The 23531-nt window shown below is 37.7% G+C and overlaps 1 protein-coding gene across 3 annotated transcripts; it reads left to right on the plus strand.

The window, feature by feature from the left end:
• Positions 1 to 1100: 1100 nt before the first annotated feature.
• LOC135289159 (polyadenylate-binding protein-interacting protein 1-like) lies at positions 1101 to 22813 on the plus strand. Of its 3 annotated transcripts, none has more exons than XM_064402583.1 (11): positions 1103 to 1530; positions 4500 to 4669; positions 11153 to 11341; positions 14885 to 14997; positions 16231 to 16342; positions 17605 to 17730; positions 19092 to 19198; positions 19581 to 19698; positions 19818 to 19872; positions 20408 to 20501; positions 22466 to 22813. In XM_064402583.1, the coding sequence occupies exons 1-11, from the start codon at positions 1302 to 1304 to the stop codon at positions 22557 to 22559; spliced, it is 1407 nt and encodes a 468-aa protein (XP_064258653.1). In that variant the 5' UTR covers positions 1103 to 1301; the 3' UTR covers positions 22560 to 22813. The 3 variants fall into 3 exon arrangements, with proteins under 3 accessions (XP_064258654.1, XP_064258653.1, XP_064258655.1); XM_064402585.1 differs by lacking the exon at positions 1103 to 1530 and adding an exon at positions 1603 to 1904; XM_064402584.1 differs by lacking the exon at positions 11153 to 11341 and having other exon boundaries at positions 1101 to 1530.
• Positions 22814 to 23531: the final 718 nt, after the last annotated feature.

Genomic DNA, 23531 nt, shown 5'->3' on the forward strand with positions numbered 1-23531 from the left:
GACATCCAGGCAAGAGCCTTTAACTCTGAGCAGCCGAGCTAATGGGGACAACTCTCATAAATACCATGCTTGACCCAAACCTGCAGGTGACTGTGATGACTGGCGGGCCAGTGTGTCTGTCCGAAATTTCCCTCATTTTTGCCTCCCGATTGTGGTGATAAGGACAGAAACTGGGACCACCGGGGAAAGAAAGATTGATCCTGTTCTGGAATCCGTGTCTGGCTTGCCCACCAAGCCAAACCATTGTTCACAGGTGTGTTTGTTCACCTCATGGAACGCTGCACTCGAAAAGGAAAGGGACACTGTGCCCTCCTTCACCTGCACCACTTCTCAACCCTGGTTCTGGAATTTCCCCACCTCTTCACTTGGCTGGACTTTGTCTCTGGAATGACCTTTTGGTGGTCCCCACAGAAAAAGACCCTCCATTTAACATACAACCACTGTGACAGACGGACTGAGATGGGAGAAGCCTCTCCCTCAAGGACTGAGACATGAAACCCCTATATGGAGGAGCTCTCCCTCCTCCCAAGGACTGAGACTGAAACCCCTAACAGGGGGGAGGTGTGTGGGGGAGGCGAGCTGACCAAAGTGAGATGTTTGCCTGCAAGCTGACCACTGGACCAAGAAGACAATGGTTCTGGTCTACTTTTTGTACCCTTTTTTCAGTAGACTATTCTATATTACATTTGATTCTATTTCAAAACGTGTCGCCTTCCCCCAATCAAAAAATACTATAAAAGAGGTTAGAGCTGACCAGTATCTCTGAGATCTCCCCTGACATGAAGATGACAGGCTCCATTGACTGGACTTCGAGGGACTTTGTCATCTGCACGTCTGGTAGCTATACACCTCCTTGCCTTTCCTCCCCTCTTTTTCCTTATTCTTTCCATTTTCTTCATTCCCCCTCTCCCTAACGCATTTTGCTGTGGTCATTCAATAAAGGTACATTTGTTCTTGATTATCACTGCAATCCCCTGGTCGTGTTGGTTTTTGCACCCTGAGGTCAGTAAAACGAACCATCGTTCGCAAGGATAGATCGTGATAGGCGGAGTCTTGGCCGCCTGGCGGACCGTGCTCCTCCCCCTCTCGGCGGCGGGTGGTGCTAGGCCTCAGTGCCACCGAGGTTGCTATGGCGACGGGTCTTGAGAGGTCGCGAGGGGGCGCTGTGAACCGGCCTGGGTTGCGACCATCGTGGCGGTGTGTGTGGGGGTGAAACTGAAAGTAAAGTGCTCCGGCCGCGGAGAAGCGAGATTGAGTCGCTGGCTCCTTCCCATGAGCGCCTGAGCCACCCCGACCCGAGTATGTCGGATAGTTTCAACCGAGCTCCAGGTGCTGGCCGGGTCTGGGGTCGAGGTGGCGCTGCTTTCAGCGGCGCGGATGCGTCGGAGAGCGGTGGTGGGGCCTGTCCTGGGGGTAGTGGTTCCCACAGTACAGTCTCGGCTGAAAAGCAGCATAAAACGGGCGGCTTCTTGCTGCAGCAGGAACCGTTGCGACCTCCGAAGACAGAGCCGCTGAGCACCGGAAACGCAGGTACTGGCCGCCGTGCGGTGGCCCCTTCCCCGCCCTTTCAGAGCCCCTCCGATGCCGAAAGTATCGAGGAGTGGCCCCCTAAAGTCCGCTGTGCTCCCCTTCTTTGTGCAAAGTGCCCTGCTCCTGCTTCGCTTGCTGCTCCGGCACCCCCCATCCCCATTCCCGTCGCCGTCCCACTGAGAGTGGAGCCCTGGGGCTTCCGCCACACACCTCCTTCCGGCCTAGCCATAGGGACACGTACTTTCTCCCACCCTACGCACCTAGGGGCTTAGAGGCCACCGCATGGAGATAAGCTGCGTAGGGGGCCTGGCAACTGCACTTTTCCTTAGATGAGCACTCATGTTTCTGAGCTATGGACCTGTGCCTAAGTAAAGGTATGATGTACCGTTGTAGCCTGCTTGCAATGTTTCTGTCTGTCCCTCCCTCCCTTTTTGTGCCCACATATCTGTATGTATGTGTTTTAGCCATTTGTTTATCTGGCTGCAGATGTTCTCATTCTTCCCCTTACAGAAGAATTCTCTAACTCTGGACTAAAGGTTTGACAAAAAAATAAACCCAAACCAACAGTAACATCAAGCATTATTTGTTGGTTACCTTTTTCAGGTAGATCCAGATTATGTTTTCAGTAAATTTAGGCGCTAATTTATAAACATGGATTTGGAAAATGTGATTTAAAAACACCGTTTCATTGGATTAATTTTTTAATTGTGTACAAAAATGATAGTTAAGTGTCTTCAAGGATTATGTTAAAAAATAGCGATTTCTTCCATTTATTGACCTTTAGAGTCTTGCCTTTACATATAAAATCTATGAGAAAAACCCAAAAGCATCAAGAATATAATAAGAAAATTTACTAGTTTCTCGGGTTAGCTCTTAGAAAATGTGTTTTCATGGGGAAAGAGAGGGCTTTCTTTCACCCTTTTTTTGGTCATCTTCACATGAACATTGATTGTGTTCACTTTCTGTCATGTAGAAAGGTGCCTAGAGTTTGCTCAAGTGAAAGCTTTATCCATATTAAATATATATATATTTGAAGGATAGGATGATAGAATGGTTTGGGTTGAGAAGGGACCTCAAAGCTCATCCCATTCCACCCCCTGCCATGGCAGGGACACCTTCCACTGTCCCAGGGTGCTCCAAGCCCTGTCCAGCCTGGCCTTGGGCACTGCCAGGGATCCAGGGGCAGCCACAGCTGCTCTGGGCACCCTGGGCCAGGGCCTGCCCACCCTCACAAGAAAGAATTTCTTCCTAACATCCAATCTAAACCTGCTCTTTCAGTTTGAAGCCATTCCTCCTTATCCTATCACTCCATGACCTTGTAAAAACACTCTCTTGTCATAGTTGAGACGGTCACAATACAAAGCAACGCTCCATTTTCAGAAGGCTTCAAACCTGGTTTTATTATAGCATGCATGCTTTTTATACATTCTTACAAAACTCCTAATATCCTTTACTTGTTGGTCAGGAAAGATAAAGTGCTCATTGGAACAGGCAGTTGCAGGTTTCTCTTATTTATCCTTCTTTCTTTCTTGGTTTCTGTGTCAACGACCTTGGTAGGAAATTCTTTCAGGGGTAAACATGGATTCTCTTATCAAACTTCTCTCTGGCTCACAGAAGTCACTGTAAAACCTCTTCCACACCCTCTGGCTTTTTTGTAGGCCCCCACGATGTACTAAAAGGCCACCATAAGGTCTTCCCAGAGCCTTCTATTCTCCAGACTGAACAATCCCAACTCTCTCAACTTGTCTCCATAGCAGAGGTGCTTCTGCCACCTGATCATCTTCATGGCCCTCCTCTGGACTTGCTCCAGCAAGTCCACATCTTTGTTGTGTTGGAGACCTCAGAGCTGGATGCAGTATTCCAGGTGGGGTCTCACAAGAGCAGCATAGAGGGGCAGAATCACCTCCCTCACCCGGCTGGTCATGCCTTTTTTATATAGCCCAGGACAGTGTTGGCTTTCTGGGCTGTAAGTGCACATTACCTGCTCATGTTGAGCTTCTTGTCAACCAACACACCCAAGTCTTTTTCCTCAGGGCTACTCTCAACCCATTTTCTGCCCAGCCTGTACTTGTGCTTAGGATTGCCCCAACCCAGGTGCAGGACCTTGCATTTGGCTTTGTTGACCTTCATGAGGTTCCCACAAGCCCATCTCTCATGCCTTTCCAGGTCCCTCTGGATGGCATCCCTTCCCTCCAGTGTGTCAACTGCAGCACACAGCTCAGTGTCATCAACAAACTTACTGAAGGTGCCCTTGATCCCACTGTCCATATCACCAACAATGATGTTAAACAGCACTGGTCCCATTACTGACCCCTGGGGAAGGTCACTTGTCACTGGTCTCCACTTAGACATTGAACTGTCAACCACAACTCTTTGAGTGTTACCATCCATCCAGTTCCTTATCCACTGAGTGGTCCATATGTTAAATCCATGTTCTCTCCAGTTTAGAGACAAGGATATCATGTGGGACAGTGTCAAATGCTTTGCACAAGTCCAGGTAGAGGATAGTAGCTGCTCTTCCCTCATCTACCACTGCTGTAACTCCATCATAGAAGGCCACCAAATTTGTCAAGTAGGGCATACCTATAGGAGCTTTTCTTGTTGCCCTTGATGTCCCTGGCCAGTTTTAATTCTCTCAGGGCTTTTGCTCTCCTAACCTGATCCCTGGCTGCTTGGACAATCTGTCTCCCTCTCAGGCTACCCGTCCCTTCTACCCTCTGTAGGCTTCCTTTTTGTGTTTGAATTTGTCCAGGAGCTCCTTGTTCATCTGGCAATTTTGCCTGACTTCCTCTTTATTGGGATGCATCCCTCCCAAGCTTGGAGGAAAGTATATTTATCGTATTAGTAAAAGTATATTTAAAGTCCAAAAAGTGATGTATTTGTTTTTGTGTACTCTGTGTGAATACATACTAATTTAGTGGTTTCTAAGAAAAGCCATTAACAAAAACCATTTATCAAAAACTTTTCAGAACACCTGCAACAGGCAAGAATTCCATCTGAATCGCAAGAAAAAGTTTCAGTTCCCGATTCTGGACCAGAAATGGCTGAATCTCAGGTGGCTGTGGCTCCTGTGGTAACATCAAAGTTGTCTGTTAAAGCACCTGAGTTTTATCCATCAGGATATAACCAGAACTTTGCAGTGAGTGTTAGTCTTTTCTTAGTATATGCCAATTCAGTTTAACAATGTTTCTTGTGCTCTTGTGTATCAAATAACTTGAATACTGCATTTGCTGAACAGATTTCAAAAATTTGGATGATAACCTCCAGAGACAGTCAGAATGTTGTGATAAGTGAATGTTATACTGAGAGCCTTTAGTATTTTGCTTGAAGTTTGCTCCAGATAACTGCATTCCTTATTGATTATTCCAAACATCAGCGTAAGCTCTTTTTCACAACTACTTCTGTTATAGTTACATCTGCACTTCATTTTCATTAAAAACTTAGCTGCATTTTTATTCAGATTGCATAGGTTTTTGAAGCAAGTGTGGGAGAAAACTTGAACTTTAGCTTTTCTAAACATAGCCTTTACCTTTCCTAAATTTACTATGCCATGGGTATGATTTGCCATGACTGCCTAACTTTATGTGCCATCATGTGTCATTTAATTCCTTCAGGGATATTGTAGATACCAATTTTGAATTTGGCCACTGATTACCCCCACTTAGACCTCTCCAGAAACACATTTCCAGGCCAAACCACGACACCAGAGGGCAAAAAAGTAGGTTTGGGCTCATTCCTAGCAGCATACCTAATATGAAATATATTTGCAGCCAGGCTAAGGGTAATCTCCGATCCATATTGTACATTCACTACATAATAAAAGTTGGTGCTTCTTATTTTCTACTCTCCGTGTCTTCCATATTGTTACTACAGTAATTCTACTCTAGGGAAGATCTGTGTGAATTCTAGACATATCTTTTTGTTATGCAGGCAGATAAACTGGTACTGGTATAAGTAGGTGGGAACTATTGCTTTTACAAATGCAATCAAATTTTAATAAACAATTATACTGAAACAAATATATTTTGAATAACTTAGGGAAAAATATTTTATTTGAATGCTAAACATGGTGGTTTGGAATTTTGAAGGGTTTTTTCTCACCAGTGAAATTGATGTTATCTGGATGTTACCAGCTTTGCCAGCTTACTGAATAAAATCACTGTCCTGAATAATAAAAGCCCATAATCACATACAACCATTGACAAATGCCAGTACAAACATGCTTCTGTGAATGGATAATCTAGGAGGAAAAAATACTACTTTGCCCCAGTACATGTTACATGGTTTCTATGAATAAATAAAAATGCCATTTGGGATGACATGAGTGTTCATATGTATAATTACAAAGTTTTGAGTCCAGCAGTGTTGCTTTTCAGCTGTTTTGTAAAAAATACACAGGCATGTTGTAGGAATATGCTATGAATACAAGTGACTCATCAGTTGACGAAAATAACTCTTAAAATGGTAGCAAAACCTAAAACATTTATTTAGAAGTATGTTGTAGGGACCCTAATCTAATCAGAGTATACTAGGGATAGAATAATGATCTTTCAGACTTGTTAGTTCTTCATTATTACCAAGTTTGGGGATTTTTTTGTTTGTTAGTCTTTGTTGGTTTTTGGAGTTGTTGGTTTTTTGTTGTTTTTTTTTTACTTTTAATAGGTGAATTAATTTTGTAAACTGGATCCACCTGCAATAAAAATAAGGAATTTAGCACACTTTACTATTACACAGATTTTCACCATGGGTTTTAAAATTTGAAACAAAACAGTTTGGAGAAAATTCAGTTTTTTCTTACAAGTAATACTTAGCTTTCATTTATAATTTTCCCTGAAATTTTTAGATCTGAAAAATCATGGGGTTTTTTGCTATTTATTAAACATTTATTGTTTTAGAAAGAATGTGTTGGTTGATTCCTTGTTTGATTGTACATTACTGTAATTACTATGTGTGTCCATATAACATTTGATTGTTAGATTATTTAATCTCCAGTTAGTTCTGATACTCAAAATTATCAGCTACCTGTGAAGATACTGTAAGGGTTACAGCATCTAAGGCATACTAGATTTTTGATAAAAACTTTACCAGGACTTTGGGGAGGAAAGATCTCTGTGAGATTCTGTTGCTGTCAAGATGGTTGTAACAGACTGAGGAACACACTGTATTTAGGAAAGTTTCTCTCTGTTTATTTTACAGCATGCTGTCTTTTATAGTCTTTCACAAAGTTTGTACTTAGACATTGGTCAAAATAAATCAACACGACATTCATTGGAGCAAAGCAACCTGCCCCTCATTTATCTTTCTTTCTCTCCCTCCTTTCCATGCCGAGGGCCTTGGTAAAGCTCCTTTCAAGAGCAAAGGTGACTCTTATCAGCTTCTCTTCTTTCTCTAACCCCCTCTGACTCACAGGCCAGCTGTGAGCCTCTTCCACAGGATTCTGTTTGCATACAGCTGTCCATCCCATTGGAAGTTGCGTATATCTGCAGTAGAACTGGTGACAAGATTTAGGTTTGGATTGCCAGTAGGAAATATCAGACTTGTTCTCTGACATGGATATATGAGAATAATATGACTGTTACTCTATCAGAAGAGCATAATGATCTCAATTAATAGTTTTATGAGTGATATTTGTATTATCTTAGGTGGAATTTCTCTTCCACCTCCTTTTTTTTCCAACCAATTTCCAAAAGGAGGTTAAGCAGCCTCACTAGTGGGGTTTATACTTTTAATGAAACATTAAGGTGCCAATTAAATCCCCTATTCAGGTCTTACAAGGTTTGTACCCATAACAGTCTTTATACCTAATTTTGTATTAACTATTGTATGCTTGCTGAGTAGGTATAATCTGAAGATAAAACCCCAAAACTTAGTTGGTTCTATCTCCTTTGTTAAAGCTTAAAATCTGCTAGTGAGAAACATGAGGGGTTTATGTCTAGAAGTTACTGGACCAAAATCTAACTAGGTTTTAAGTATTGAGTGCTCCTAATTTAACAATATACAACATATAATAAAGTTTTAATTTTTTTTCTCTCCTATTTGTTCTGTTCCCTGGCATAATTACTAAAACCTAGACTGCCTTTGCAGTTGCATAATTAGTAGAGGTAGAAGAATGTGGGGCTGAATTTAGCCTCTGTGGTTAGCCTTTTAATTACAAAATGGGAAGAGGAGTATGAATACGAGGACACCAGTATACAAAATGGGATTGGAGTCCCTTGCAGAACAAGGATGTTTCCTCCAAGAGCAAATTTTTATCAGGTGAGGATGAGAAGAATATGCCTTCCTCTCTACTAAATGAGGATCTCATAACAACCTGATGGCTTTCAGAAAGAGCAGCTTCTTTTACTAGCTACAGCAGCTGCATCCCCTGCAACTTGGTTGGAGAGTTTTCAAACAGGTTGTTTGAAGAGATACTAGTTGTGCTGTATGTGACTAAGCTGCAGTTGTTGCACAAATAATGTCATAGTTCTGTGGACCAAAATAGTTATACAAAACTTTTACTGAGCTATTTGAAATTGCCTAGTAAAATTTGATTTCCTTTAGAGAAATAGAATATTTAGCAAGTTAGATGCTTGTTAGCTTTTATTATTTGGCTTCATAAGCTCTAAACCATTAGAATAATAGAATAATTTCAGTTGGAACAGACCTCTGAAGTTCCTCTGGTCCAATCCCAACTCAAAGCAAAATCAACTTGGATCAGGTTGTTGAAGGCTTTATCCTTATGAGTAATAATGATTTGCCACCGTTTCCTTAAATCCATATTTTTTTTCCTATTTCTGCTGGGCCACATTAACTTTGTCTTCAGTATTATTCACTGGGCAAATATTCTACTTAATTAAACATCATATGAAACTTTTCTAGTTTTTCTTATGTTATATTGATGTGTCCCTCATTAACTTAAGTTTTATTCTCTTACAACACAGGTCTTTGGAGAATTTTGGAAAATCTGAATTTTTCCCCACACATTCTTTACAGGTGGTGAAATTAATGCCAATACTTGATTTTCAGCAATGTATGTCTGTCTTTGTCCACAGTTCTTATCCAGAGCTTTTATCTTTCACAGATCCATGTTGCTTTGCAGTACAGAAGAGAATGAGGCATTTTGAAGACACAAAGTAAAGGGTATTCCCTCATTAAGGGAGGGATGGTGGGGAGAGGGAGAATGTAATTATAAACTTTATCAGTGTATTTATGTCCACTAAGTAAAGAAAAAGCAGTTATCATTTTAGCTTGATTTTTCATTACAGTAGATATATTTAAATATTTTTCACATTAAATAGTAGATCAGTTGAGAATTCTGATATCTTGTATGTTACCCTTATGTCTTGAATTACTAATTGTCAACTCTTTAGCAGTTCCCTCTTCAGGTTCCTGCTTGCTCTTCTGAGATTTCATGAGATACTTTTCACAATTTTTTGTACAGTATGAAAAGGTGAATTATTGGTACTGTGTTATTACTAGTTACATCACAAAGTATGTTGCTTCCTATGCTATTCCTCTCATATACTAGCATTGTAATTATCCAGGACAACTGACTTTAGAGACTTACATACATGATGGAGAAGGAAGACTTGCTCACTAGATGATGATTTATAAGTCTCGTTTTTATTTTCGAATCGCTAATTATTATACACCTTTTAATTAGCTCATGCATAGTGCAAAATCTTAGCTCACCATTGGCTAATTAGTTATCAGCTATCTACGTGCTGTTTTGGTGTAACTATCACTACTTTCTCAAGCTGTCTCGCTCCACCACCTGTTTCTGTGCATTTCTTCATCCGTGGGCCAAGGACACACAGTTTAATTGGAATGGCAACTCCCCTCATTTTCTATCTCGGTCAAATTAATCTCACTGTGACTTTTAGCTCGGAGCTAGCTTGTTACAAAGCTCTCAACACATACATTCATTTTCGAATGGACAAAATTAATGGGTTGCCCCTGGTTGAATGCCAGACACCCACCAAAGCCTCTCTCTCCCTCCCCTTCGCAGCTGGACAGGGGAGAGAAAATATAACAAATGTTCATGAGTTGGGATAAGGACAGGGAGAGATCACTCACCAAATACTGTCCATGAGCAAAACAGGCTTGAATTACAGATATTAATTGAGTTTATTACTAACAAAATCAGAGCAGGATAATGGGAAGTAAAATAAGACCTTAAAAACACCTTCCCTCCCTTTCCCAGCTCTACCTTCTCCACCCGCATCAGCACAGGGAGACTGGAATGGGGGTTATGGTCAGTTCATCACCCATTGTTCCTGCCACTGCTCTGGGAGAGGAGTCAGTCTTTCCCTTGCTCCAGCATGGAGTCCCTCCTATGGGAGACAGTTCTCCATGAACTTCTCCAGTGTGAGTCCATCCATAGGCAACAGCTCTCCCCAGACTGCTTCACCATGGGTCACTCTTCCCTGGGGTACAGTCCTTCAGGCACAGCCTGCTCCACTGTGGGTCCTCCACAGGGTCGCAAGTCCTACCAGGAAACCTGCTCTGGTGTGGGCTCCTCTCTCCATGGGTCTGCAGGTCCCTGCCAGGACCCTGCTCCAGCACAGGCCTACCACAGGTTCATAGCCTCTTCTCAGGCATTCACCTGCTCCAGCACGAGCTCTTTCAGAAGCTGCAGGTAGATCTCTGTATCCCTGTGGCCCTCCCTGGGCTGCAAGGGCACAGCTGCTTCACCATCGTCTTCCACCATGGGCTGCAGGGCAATCTCAGCTCTGGTGCCTGGAGCACTTCTTGCCCCTCCTGCACTGACCTGGGTGTCTGCAGAGCTGTTCCTCTCGCATATTCTCACTTCACTCTCCTCTGGCCCCAATTATATCTGTGCAATAACTTTTTTTTCTTCTTAACTATGTTATCCCTGCGGCATCACTGCCATCTCTAATTGACTCAGGTTTGGCCAGTGGCAGATCTGTCTTGGAGCCAGCTGGCGTTGGCTCTGCCAGACATGGGGGAAGCTTCCAGCAGCTTCTCAGAGAAGCCACCTCTGCAGTTCTCCCTGCTACCAAAACCTGTCCACACAAACCCAGTAGGGCGGTTTTCTGTTCCATCAGCAGGAACATAAACATTGATAAAGTATGCATTACTTCCTGCCTGTATTTTATACATGGCAACATTACACTGTATTATATTTCTGTAATTTATCCCCCTCCTGCATATTTTAGAGCACTTTTGTACCCTAGGTAAGCTCAAAATATTTTGTTTCCAATTTTCAATTATCTTCTACAGTTCATGTATATGTAGCAAAGTTTGTGTGTGCATCAGGAAAGGGTGTTGAGCCTCAGTTTGGTAATTTTATTCTTAGCAGGTATACTTATGTGTTAGTTTGTTAGTTAATCTTACAGTCAACTTGGCAAACTAATTTCTTTTTAATCTGTCTTTTGATGTGTTTTACTGGGGGACCTTAATCTCTATAAAAACATGTTACCTAGTTCTTGACTACTAGAGCTTTTTGATGCAGAGGTCTATATTTGCTAAAAATGTTTAAGTGAAATGTGTAATAAAGATCACTATCAAGTATGCAGAGCATCGAGAGTTACTCAAGACTAAGGGCTCTGGTAGCTTCTGGAGGTAGTGTGACCATTTAAGGTTTCTTTTAAATGGCTGGTATATTGTTTCACTGCTGTAGGATTCTTCCTTCGAAGATGAATATGATGGCTATCTGACTTTGGCAGAATATGTACAAGACTTTCTAAATCACCTCACCGAGCAACCTGGTTGTTTTGAAACTGAAATAGAGCACTTTGCCGAAACAGTGAATGGCTGGGTCACTGTGGATGAAACTTTGCAAGAACTTGTTGAACTTGTATATCAACAGGTAGCCTCTGTATTCTGTCTTAACATGGATGTTATGGTTCTGTTGCCTAGTGTGCAAGATATGCATGCTAGTATTATTTGTGATATCATTGTGCCTATATAGTATTTTAATGGTTTGAATTTTTCTTTTTAGACTGAAATGTATAGGGATTTTTCTCAATAAACTGTAATATCTCAAGTGAGATATGCTTGGCTGATTGATAAATTTCCCTCATTTACTCTGTTTCCTTTGTTGTGTATTTGAATCTCTCAGATCACATACTAGAGTTGAAATTACAGCACTTCATTAAAGAAGTTATATTTGAATTGCTGTATCTACATAGCAGACACTGTCAGTTGTACATTTTTATTCTATCCTACAAAAATATCCTTCATAATAGATATTTTTTGTTCTTTTGTATTTAGAAAAAAATATACCTACTTAGAGAAATGCTCTTTTTTACTGACAGGCTTTGTTCTTCATTTGGTATTATAAATATTTCAGAACATCATAATTAGAAAAAAGGAAAGCTAGTCTGCTGGTAACTTGGTCTAGTCCCATTGATGGTCATGGAAACGAGGACAGAGACCTTGAGCTAAACTCTGTACTAATTGGGGGAGCCATTGGAAAAACCAGCTTAATCTGTGTTGTTTAGCGAATTAGCTGCTTCTACTGTCTTCTGGGCTTGCTGCAGAAAATGAAGTCACACTTCTGGTTGCTATTTATTACACAAAGTATCTCCCATTATCCTGAGTTGCTTTCAAATTCTACATTGAAGAATGTAAACTTTATGCACCTTTTAAGTGCAGATACTTGCAGATTTTATTTGCTGTGAAATAATCTGAGGTATGTAGAACCTACGTGATTGTCACATATTGTGTAGAGTCTTAAGAACTGTAGAGTCTTAAGTTTCTTACTATAATACAGAACTGATACACAAGAACAGTTTAGTTATGCATTAAGATTACTTGTGCTGTGTTTGGCAGCATAATTTTTTAATCCTTTATTTGGACACATGAAGAAAAGTTAATAAAATATGAAAATATTCCATATAACTTTATTTGAAGAAATTCATAGATGTTTAATAAATTGACTCTCGTTTAAGATAAATATTTTAATGTTGCCTCTTTTTCTCTCCCTCTATTTAAAACAAGTCTGATGTTAGGGTTAGATGTGCCTTCCATAACTGAGAAGCATTGAGTGTTATCAGTCTGAAAGATAACAGTTTTTCTGAAAAATAAAACTTAGCTCAGTGCAAAATGCTATCCTAGTATCTAAAAGCACATGATTTCAGCTTCATTGTATGTCAGGATATGATGATGTTTGAGTGTGAGTCAACTATGCTTATTCTTCTGTCTTGAGCCTCTGCTCAAGTATTTGTTTTTACTTGTCCTGGTTTATCTCAAAACTTCATTTAAATATGCTGAAGTGTGTTTATAAGCATCTGCATCAGTGATGTTTGAGCAGTTCTACAGATGGTTTGTGAAGGAAAAAAGGCTAAAATAAAAGAAACCAAAATCCTGTACAATCTTCCCTTTATCTGGGTATCAGGTATCTTAGCCTGTCTGTAAGACTTAATTATATACTTCCCCCTGTTCTTCCTAATCCATTTATGTCTTGACAGAGTGAATCACCAGTTAGCTTGTTTTCCAAAAGTTTAACACTGACTTCATAGCTTAGGAAGTCTTGACTATTGTGTAGCTAGTATGGTGTACTGTTGCTGTTACAGCAGGTAATATTTCTCAAGATACATATTGATAGGCTAGACTTCATGCTTAGATTTTTACTTTTTTGGAGTTGGAGATAAACTGGGATTACAAAGCAACAATAATTCAGGGAAGACATTATTGTACTATAATGAGTGGTTAGTAAGATAAGATATTTATTTATTTATTTTTGTCTCTGTGTGCTATGCCAGGACAGAATACCCCAAATGGCATTGTTTCAATATTTGATGCAACCACAAATAAAGACCAACTGATTGGGAAGATAATGGTTTAAAAAAAATACAGATGATGTTTGAATTAGTTTTTGGTTTTGACTGTGTGGTGGTTTGTTTTGGTGGGATTTTGTTGGTTTGTTTTGTGTGTTTTATGGTGGTTTTGGGGTTTTTTGTTTGTTTGTGGCCTTTTTTTTTTTGTTGAGGTTGTTTTTGGGTTTGTTTGGTTTTTTTTTTTTGTTTTTTTTTCCTTAGGAGAGGTGTAATTTAAGTGACATATTTTGCCTTATAAAAAGGGGACCACCTCTTCAAGTCCAAACAACTGATTGAACTAAAGCATCAAAAAGCTCATTAGCTATTTCACATGTCTCTTGCTGGAAACTAAAGTTGATTTGACTTTCTTAATTACTTAAATTTGTTGTATCTTTCAAAGATATCTCAGTTCTTTCCAGCAGTGTAATGCACATAGTACAGTTATGTTTAGTGCATATTTTCCTCTGCCTGTAGAAGTTAAATAGCTATAAATGCATTGACATGATAATGGCAAGATGCTTTTTCAAGCATGTTAGAAGCAGAAGCATGCAAACACATTTATAGCACTGATAGATGTTCAAAGATGATAAAGCCAAAGTTTAATGAATTCTTAGTATCCATGGGGGTTTTTTTTGGCAGACCGGATCAAATTACTTAGACCAGAGCCTCTTTTCACTGAAGCTATATCTGAGAAATAATATCAAATTCAATCTTGTTAGAAGAGAGCTCAAAACAAATGAGCAGTAATAAATTGCCAAAATAAGGGAATGTTCTGCTTTAAGTTCTAAGAGAGGTTGAATGTAAACATTAATGGGTTCCAAATTGCTTTTACCACCTCTTGGAATTTTCAAGTATCAGCTTCAAAGCAAAATATTTTTCAGACAGTGTATAACTTATGTTGTGGAATTTCATTGCCACCACCTGTTTTTAGATTATAAAAGTATAAATATTCAAAGTAACAGGACTTGTTTTAGAAAAAAAGGACTTATCAAGAACTATTAACTGTAATTATACAGTTTTAATATCTGAATCAGAAGTTTGCTATTCTGCAGTTTGCTGGAGCATGTACAGGAGAAAGTATTTATCTTCACTTATCATGTTCTTGTACTCTTTCCCTGAACATTCCTTATTGCCAAAAATAAAAATCTGGGATAAATAGCTCTTAAGACTGAATGAAGGTGATATATTTTAACACACTGTTTGGTCCTTTAAAAAAGTCTTAATGTCTACTCTTGGTTTTGTTTTGGTTTTTTTGTTGGTTTTTTTTTATTAACAGTTTGAAAGTGGCTTTCAGATACTCTTTGGTGTAGGTCACAATGGAGAAGTAGATTTGAGAACAGATGGCACAATGCTGGTTATTTTCTTAAAGCCACAAAATCAATATAGTGAACTTGAAAGTGCTGAAATGCATATAGCAAAATGTTTATGAGAGAAAAATTAACATGAGAAATAGTAATTATTAATCTTCTGTTCTGCAATTGTCTAGTCAACTGTTGTTAAAGACAGATTTCCAAAAATATCTTAAAGATATTTCCTGATAACCTAATAATGATTGCTATGAATAATTTATTTTTCCACTTTTATTTTGGAAGGCCACATCTGTCCCAAATTTTTCCTACATGGGAGCACGGTTATGTAACTATCTATCTCATCATCTAACCATTAGTACACAAAGTGGGAGCTTTCGGCAGTTGTTACTTCAAAGGTCAGTATCAGTGTGTCATTTTAAGCCTGTTACTTTCTCAGGTTGTCTTCCTTTTCTGTATGTAACTCTTAACATATTGTGCATATTTAAAACAGAGATTTATATTGAGGATTATTAAAGCATAGGTACATACTAGATATCTAACACATATATTTTTAATATGAAAATAGGACTTCAAGTTCTGTAGGCTCCTTTCAGTTGAGTATATTGTACTGATACCAAGTTATAGGGTAAATTCAAAAGGTAGTCAACTTTAAATGTATGCTAAATGCATGTATATGTACTGTCTTTGTCCTTTGACTTTTGCCAGGGCTTATTTCATTGTGTTTTTTCTTTAATTACTTTGCTGGCTGGAGTTGCTGTGAAAAGTTTGTTGGTTTGCTCACTGACTTTACACCTATGATGCATAAAATGAGGAAGGATACAATTCTTCAATTTTCAGTTACTATGGAATTTGGGGGATTAAGGTTTAATAATTATTAGACTTAGTTGACAAAAATGCAACATTTTTTAAATGGATGTATTTCCTTTTAAATTTTACTGTATGACACTTGAAGGAATAGTAGACTTTAATACTTCAGAATTCTTCAGAAGTTAGTCTTTTTCTTTAAGGACTTTTGTCTTCCTAAGCTTCAGACTTGATTCTTACTTTAAAAGTTTCACTTAGTCCACCTATGTTTAGGAGTAAATACATGATAAACTTAAAAGAACACAGTTGTTGAATACTAAAAAATTGCCTCACTGTGATGCTATCTTAATCCTCACTGTTTGCATTTATATCTAAATTTTGCTTCTGTCACTTAAAATGGTAGGACAAAGAATTTATCAAATAAATGTAAAGGCATCTAAAACAATGTGGGCAGCACCCTGAAAGGGGGAAAACATCTTTCAGAGCACACCTGTTTAATTTTTGTTGATGTTTGTCTGCCCATGTTCAACTTCCTGGACCCATATTCTAATATATAAACTGTGTAACTGTCTTTTAATTTTTACATGTTGCAATTTGGCCTATTTAGTTTTGCTTTCTCAGATACCTCAGTACTCACCTAGAAGAATAAAAATCTGCATTCTTTGTGAAGTCCTCTCACTTCCTTCACAAATCAAACTTCCTACTATTCAGCATTTAGTAGTTCTAATGCAGTGAATAAGTTCTTAGCATTCTATTAAATAAGTAGCATGTTGCATATGTTGGGTTGTCTATATATTATATGATTATTGCTTTAATGTTTTCAGGTGCCAAACAGAGTATGAAAACAGAGATGAAGCTGCCAAAGGAGATGAGACTGCTCAAAAACAATTTCATGCCTTTGTGTTGTTCTTAGCTGAACTTTACCTTAACCTAGAGGTAAGAAGAAAGGTGTATGTCATTCATGTTCATTAATTTTTGTTGTGTTTGAGTAAACACTAAAATGGAATATCATTTGAAGTGTAAGGTTTTTTTTTAAAGGGAGAGGGGAATAAAGTAAAATAACTTAAGAACAGTTTAACTATAATGTGTGTCCAAGAAACAGGTAAACAAAGGACAAAATCATCAGAAGAGAAATATATAAAGATTAAAAAAACGGTGTAAGAATACATAAAAAGAACCAGCCATAAACTACCTTTGGAATGAACCTTTTGGTATTCTTTTTGTCTGGTAAACCCACCAGATTACTACACTTAAACAACATAGCAAAATGTTACAACCTAACAGAAGCAGATAGGTATCAATAACCCATGTAATTCAGTATTCAGCCACTAATAGGAGCTATTATCAAATGCTTGAGGAAGGCATGGGAATCTTCAAAATGAACAATAAAAATGCAGACCTTGAAAGATATTTCTTCTGAAGGTTGAATCCTTGGCTTATGCATGAAGCATGAAATTTTGTATTTAGATCAGGTTTTTTTGTTTCTGATATGTGCAAAAAAATGTATGTACACATGAAAGTTCTTTGACTCATACCTGTGAGTTCAGTAAGTTCACTGACTACTGTAGTGTCTTTAAAATATATTTTTCACTGAATTATTTCAAAGGTTTGATTTAAGCAGACACTACTAAAATGTTCTGCTGGCATGAAGAAAGAAAACTGACACTTCCATTTTTATTCATAAGTGGGCCTTGAAATCTAATTTTCACTTACTAGAAGTAAAAAGGAAACTTCCCAAAGGATTTGGGGAAGGGGAAGTTGCCCAGTTTGGAGTACCATTTATTTTTTAAGCATTTTTTTCTAATTTTTAAATATATAAAGAATGCCTTCTAGAAGTAAGGTAGTCTTCAGCTGCAGAGAATGCATAAGGTAGGATGGGAAAAGAACATGGGATTCTGAGAATTTGGGATGATGCGGATCACTTGTCAGGCATTTTGCAGTTTTTCTTAGCAATTTATTAGCAAAGAAAAAATGGTAGGCAGGCATTGTTATGTATATGTCAGAATTGCAAGGATACTAATCTATACTCTAGAAATAGTTACAGTATTTGACATGTTCTTTCAACTGAAGAGCTCAACTATGTTAATCACAAACCAAATCATGCAGCATCCGAGAGACAAAATATGACAAAATTAATTTCTGAAACTTAAGTCTTTTAAATGTAGTTGGGTTTTGGTTTTTTAAAATATATTTTGCAGATTAAAGGAACAAAGGGACAGGTCACAAGAGCAGAAATTCTTCAAGAAGGCCTTCGGGAAATACTAAATGTGCTCTTCTCTAACCCTGTGGATAATAATTTGATGTGTGCAGTGAAACTGCTGAAGGTGAGACAGTAGTTTTAAAAGAAGAAAAAAAGTTGGTTTTTAATTTTTTTTAATATATCATCATAGTCCTGAATGAAGAAGGAAGCTCCAAGTATCTACAAATGTTGTAGTGTATCTGTAGCTAGACTGGGCTACCTCTTCAAACATTGGATTCACTACTGAAGCAATAGATGTCTCCTGTTGTCCTTTCCATTTAATATAGTGATAGATACAGGCTTTTCACCTATTTGCTTTGCAGTATATTTATTTTTAATTAAACCATCTTAGAGTTGTTATCTAATTACCTAGGATCAATGCAGGACCGCAGTAGAAAACTGGGAATGTGAAACAAGTGCTTGCTTTTATCTTTGCATTTTATTCCTTTGTATCATCAGACACCTTTACAAGCATTTTTAGATCATGTAGTATTTATGCTGAGTAGATTAGGAACTGCTGTTAAGTTTGACCATAGTGGCAAAATTAATTTTTTGTAGTTTAACTCTTATCTCCTACTGTAAAATTATTGGACAATTAATTAAGTACCTGTTCTTAACAGGAAAAGTTTTCATCCGTAGCAGTTCTAGACTGTCTGATGCTAACACTCTCTCAGCAATAGCTCAGTCTCACAGATTTTATGTATTAAAACTCAAGTTGCCTTGGTCAGATAATTCTTGGCTCCTCTTTACACATACCCAGGTGAAATTCTGTGGCATATCTATTTCTAGGTATGTTGACTGAAGTCTTTCTAAAGCTTACTAGCCTATTGTTATTATCAGGTAAGCCTGTGGCATCATCTGCAAAAATATGGTCTTTTTTTCATAGCATGTATTTAAAACAATTAAGATCTGACAAATGCTGTTAGTATTTTCAGCAGGATTCAGAATGTTGTAATATTTTTGTGTCAATGTGACACAAGTAATAGTATGGTCAAATGCAATCTCCATGTCTCACTGATACACAAACTCAGAAAGATGATGAAATGTAACACTTTTTTACAAGAAATCACTGCAATATTAAAGAATGTATTTTGTTGTAATGTGACTGTTTTGCAGCGCAGTTAAATCACTGAAGAGTTGTTTCAAAATCACATTTCAAGACTGAAATTAGGCAAGTGGCTGTGAAATTCTAGGCAACATTGGACATAGAGTTATCATACTGTCTGTAGTCTAAAATAAACTATTTATGTGGTCATTAATCTATTCAACAAAAAGATGTCAAAGATTGGAACCTTCAATAGGTAGTCACATAATGCATCTAAATGCTATGGATTGTTAAAGAAATTCTTCTGTTGACAGTTTCTTAAACTTTTATAATTCACTTTAAAAGAGAAAAAAAATACTAAGCAAAAAAATCCCCAACAAAACCTAATACCTTGTCTTTAGTTGACAGGCTCAGTTTTAGAAGATGCCTGGAAAGAAAAAGGAAAGAATGATATGGAGGAAATGATTCAGAGAATTGAAAATGTTGTGTTGGATGCAAAGTGTAGCAGGTGAGAAGATAAATTTGTTTGCAGTATTTTGGTTTTATATTAAACAAAATATCTTTAAAATCTTCAAGAATAATGACCATGTCCAAAATATTTCCTTAAAAACTTTCATTTACAAAAAGTAAGGTGATATGTTGGTCACTTTCATGTAGCGATTGTGGGGGGAGTGGTTCTTTCAGTTTTGGTTTTGTTCTGTTTTTTATCTTTTACTAGGGATTAATGTTCCACTTAATGAGATGGTTGTGTATGTTTGTTTTCTGTTTGTTTTCTGTTTGTTTTCTGTTTGTCTGGTTTAAGTCCTTCCCCTCCCCCATTTGCCAACCATTAGCCCAATTATTGTTTTGCACAAATCAATGTAACTTTTGTGCTGGTTTTGTTTTTTCAGAGATGTGAAACATATGCTTCTGAAAGTACTGGAACTACGATCAAGTAACTGGGGTAGAGTTCATGAAACTTCTTCACATACAAAAGCTACTCCTGAAAATGACCCTGACTATTTTATGGTAAGAATGTACTGGTTCCTTAGTTTAATATGAATTTGATTCATAGGCAATCATATTGCTAAAAGCTACAAACATCTGTCTCTGAACTCATATAACTTACTGTATAACTTTATTCTTAGAATGAACCAACATTTTACACTTCTGATGGCGTTCCTTTCACTGCAGCAGATCCAGGTATGTCCCATTTTCTCAAAAAAGTTGCAATTATGTCCTGTTGAAGTACATAAAAAGTTGTTCTTAAAATATTTGAAACTCATACAACTTAACAGACAAAATTATAGCTGAACTCCTGGCTTTGTGTAACACATGCCTTATTCTGTGTTAAAAGAAGGTAAATGTTTGAAGTGGAGAATGTGCAGTTGGGTTCATGTAGTTCAGAAGAATTTTTGCCATAGTCCTCAGCACTTGGTTTCCACAGCTCTTTTGTTTGTCCATTGTTACTAGCAAAAGGGTTTGTTTGTTTCCTGTAATCTGAGCACAACACAGCACATCATTTGAGGTAAAGACAACTGTGACTACCTTTGTTTCTTTGGGAAGGTAGGTATCATTATTGGAGTTTGATTGATGTCCTGAGAAAACACTGTACTGGTAGTTTTTTCAATGTTTCATGCTATTTATGGTTTTATTAAATAGGCTATTTTCAAACTGTATAGATGTACATTAATTTAGAAGACTAATATATTTCTGGGTCTCATTTTTACTATGGCAGATTACCAAGAAAAATACCAAGAACTGCTTGAAAGAGAGGATTTGTTTCCAAATTATGAAGAAAATGGCATGGCTTTATTAGGACCTGGAGATGAGTATGTTTTCATTTTGAGTGATTGTGGGGTGCTTTCAGGGTTTTTAACACTAGTTATTTTTACTGTAAATTTAGGAATCCAATCTTGTAAGAAAATTAATTAATAATTATTATTTAGTTTTACAATGGAAATTATGTGTTTTTTCAGGTTGAAGTTGGCTTGTAATCACACAACTTTGAAAAATTTTATATTTATACAACTGTGTAGGGCAATTAAACTTCATATATTTTTGCCCATGTGCAAACATAATCTCTTCTGCATTTTAGAAAAAAATTTGCAAGCAAAATGATGCATCATACCTTCAGGTGTTGGTAGTGAGACAACCTGAATTCATTCTATCTAGAGATAATTACAAAATTTTCAGTATTTTTCAAAGCGAGAAGGTTGTTAAGGTTTTCTCTTCAGGATAAGTAGTATTCCCTCAATTAATGGCCAAAGGGGAAGCAGTAGATGGGAATATAGTCTCACCTTCTGACACCAGTTTATAAGAATTTGATTGGAAATCTGTGAAAGAAAGACAGTCTAAAACAAATTGCTCTGAGCTGTGTACTGGTTGAAGGAGGGCTTTTAGATCATGATTTGATACTCAAAAGCATTTTCAGTGTTGTGTTTGTGTGATAAGAGTGCTGGTCTGGACCATTGTTTTTGTTAGTAAATTAGAAAACTTTTAGATGGCAACTAGCTGAGGGGAGTTACAGGAACTTTGGAAGATAAATTAGTGATGTCATCAGAAACCAACAAGATCATACTGTGGAAAAAACTACCCTTGTGAACTGTTGTGTTTAGAACAACTTAAATGCAAAATGAATACAGACAGCAGTTATACACAGCAAATCTGAAAAGTGGCATGTGAAAGACTGTGAGTCAATCTTCATGCAAGGTGACTGTGGAACCTTCTTTGAAGGCTTAAGAAAAGCTTAGACAAATCTATCCTGATCCTCTATCAGCTATTTCTCATGACTGACATCAGGGAGGAGGGTTCTTGAGTTTCTTCTCAAGTCTACACTTCTACAGGAAAGGAAGAACAAACAAAATAAATATGTTATCTGCTTTAATGCGCATGCTGATTCTCTTGTTTGGGACTAAAGTACAGAAGGTAATAAACTGTGCACCTGAAACTAATGCACCCTTTATGAGAGTCAATAGCTGCTGATTTCTTTTAAGGCTGTTTAGAATTATATACACTATCATGTTCAAATTACAACTCCACTGTCCTAGTTTATGGTGATGAAATCTCCATTAAGACCTAGAGAAAACAGGGCACACTCAAGTTACTTCTCAGTAACTGTGAGGAGAAAACAAAAGCTGTTAAGTGATCCCTATCACTTCCCATCTTGATTTTTTTGAAACTCTGTTAGTCTCCACTCTGCACAATACTGATTATCATTAATGGGATACAGTCTTTTCTGTGACCCAAATAAGACAGGTCTTTTCCAAAAGACTGGTTAACATGTAATAGAAGGTAATATAATGCAGATACAAAAGGGACGTGAAGTAAGATCACCTTCTTTCATATATCACCAAATAGGAATACAGGTTTTCTAAATAAATATATTTTTCTGACTAGTGTGCAACCAAGAGAGTTGATACAGTATTTGAACTGGGATGTTAACCAACTAAAATTTTGCTAATATGATGCTAATAATGTTTTTTGTACATGCATCTGTGCAAATGTGTTATTACATTTTTGAAAGCTTGTATTACATTACTGCATTTTTCTATCATCTTGGAAATATTTCTGTCTTTTAACCTGTGGACAGCCTAAGATGATCTAAAATGGTGACAAACACTGTAGTAATTTGTACATATATATGCTGCTTTGGGATTTCTGTTTGTTTTCCTAGGGCCCATAAACTCTGTTTTATCCTTGATGTTTATGTAAATATTTCACCTATTTACTGTTTCTGAAAATCTGTACATAAAGTTAACAGTTTTGGTGAGGGTTTTTGCTTTTGTTTTTTTAGGTATTTTCATGATCTTGATAACAAGATGGATCCAGAAATTGAAGAAGCATATGAAAAATTCTGTCTAGAATCAGAACATAAGAGAAAACAGTGAGATGTTACACAATAACATTAATTTATTAAACCAGTTCAGGTCTGGTTAGAGTACAAGGAGGCAAAAAGCATTTGTACCAAAATAAGAAAGTTCACTTTCTCCAAGTACTCAAGTTACTCAATTTTCATTTTGTTAAACAGAATCTTCCAAAAGTTGTAAACTTATGCTCTGTAACTTAGTGTTGTGTATATATCACATTTTATGGACAAGTATATGAACAATGTTTGGCTGCAATAAAATTGATTTTAAAAGTATCATAATGGAAATTAAAATTTAATGGGGAGCTGTCCCATAGGATTACCTTGGGGGAGGGGGGAAGAGGAAAAATAAATCAATTTCAATTTAATTGCTTGCTTGGTTTAGTATACACTAGGACATATCCTTTTTACCGTATATGAGATCTGGTATTTAATTTTTTTTTTTTCTGACTAAAGAGCACATGATCAATAACTTTTTGGGGTTTTTTTTCTGTAGATCACAATCATGAAATAATGATAAGTAGTTTGTGAAAATATTGGAATTACCAATATTGCTGAATGGGACGTGCCTTAGCTTGTCTGGCCCCTACTGCTGAACCAAATAGTGGCAACTGTGGTGTTTCACCCCAGAGACACCTTTGGCTAGCTGTGAGTTGCAGCTGGGCACGTAGAGACAAGTCCAGGCATGCTAGAGCTCCGGTGGGGGCAGAATGGAGCTTCCTCTCATAGAGGGTTGCTCCTCATGCTTCCCTGTGCCGGAGAAGCTTTAAGGCAATGGTGAAGGAAGGAGTCGGTTCTGATGGAGGGTTTCGATCCAGAGATTTTATTCTGGCTTGCAGGTCTCTGAATCTAGCAACAGCTCCGAGAGAACTCCCGACCGCTTGGTTTGCTCGACCTTTTACCTGGGGGAGGGGGGAGGGAAGGAATCAAGGGACACCACTCTCACCCCCGAGCATTGGACAAGATTTGTCAGTGTCTTCCTCTGGTATTGGAC

Source organism: Passer domesticus, chromosome W (assembly GCF_036417665.1).
Source record: "Passer domesticus isolate bPasDom1 chromosome W, bPasDom1.hap1, whole genome shotgun sequence".
NCBI classification, from domain to species: domain Eukaryota; kingdom Metazoa; phylum Chordata; class Aves; order Passeriformes; family Passeridae; genus Passer; species Passer domesticus.

Excerpts from the sequence above, each read along its gene's own strand:
- LOC135289159 (XM_064402583.1), top strand. The coding sequence starts at position 1,302 with ATGTCGGATAGTTTCAACCGAGCTCCAGGTGCTGGCCGGGTCTGGGGT. Across the intron at positions 16,343-17,604 it reads AACTTTACCTTAACCTAGAG|ATTAAAGGAACAAAGGGACA; the intron begins GTAAGAAGAAAG and ends TATATTTTGCAG. Across the intron at positions 19,699-19,817 it reads ATGACCCTGACTATTTTATG|AATGAACCAACATTTTACAC; the intron begins GTAAGAATGTAC and ends CTTTATTCTTAG.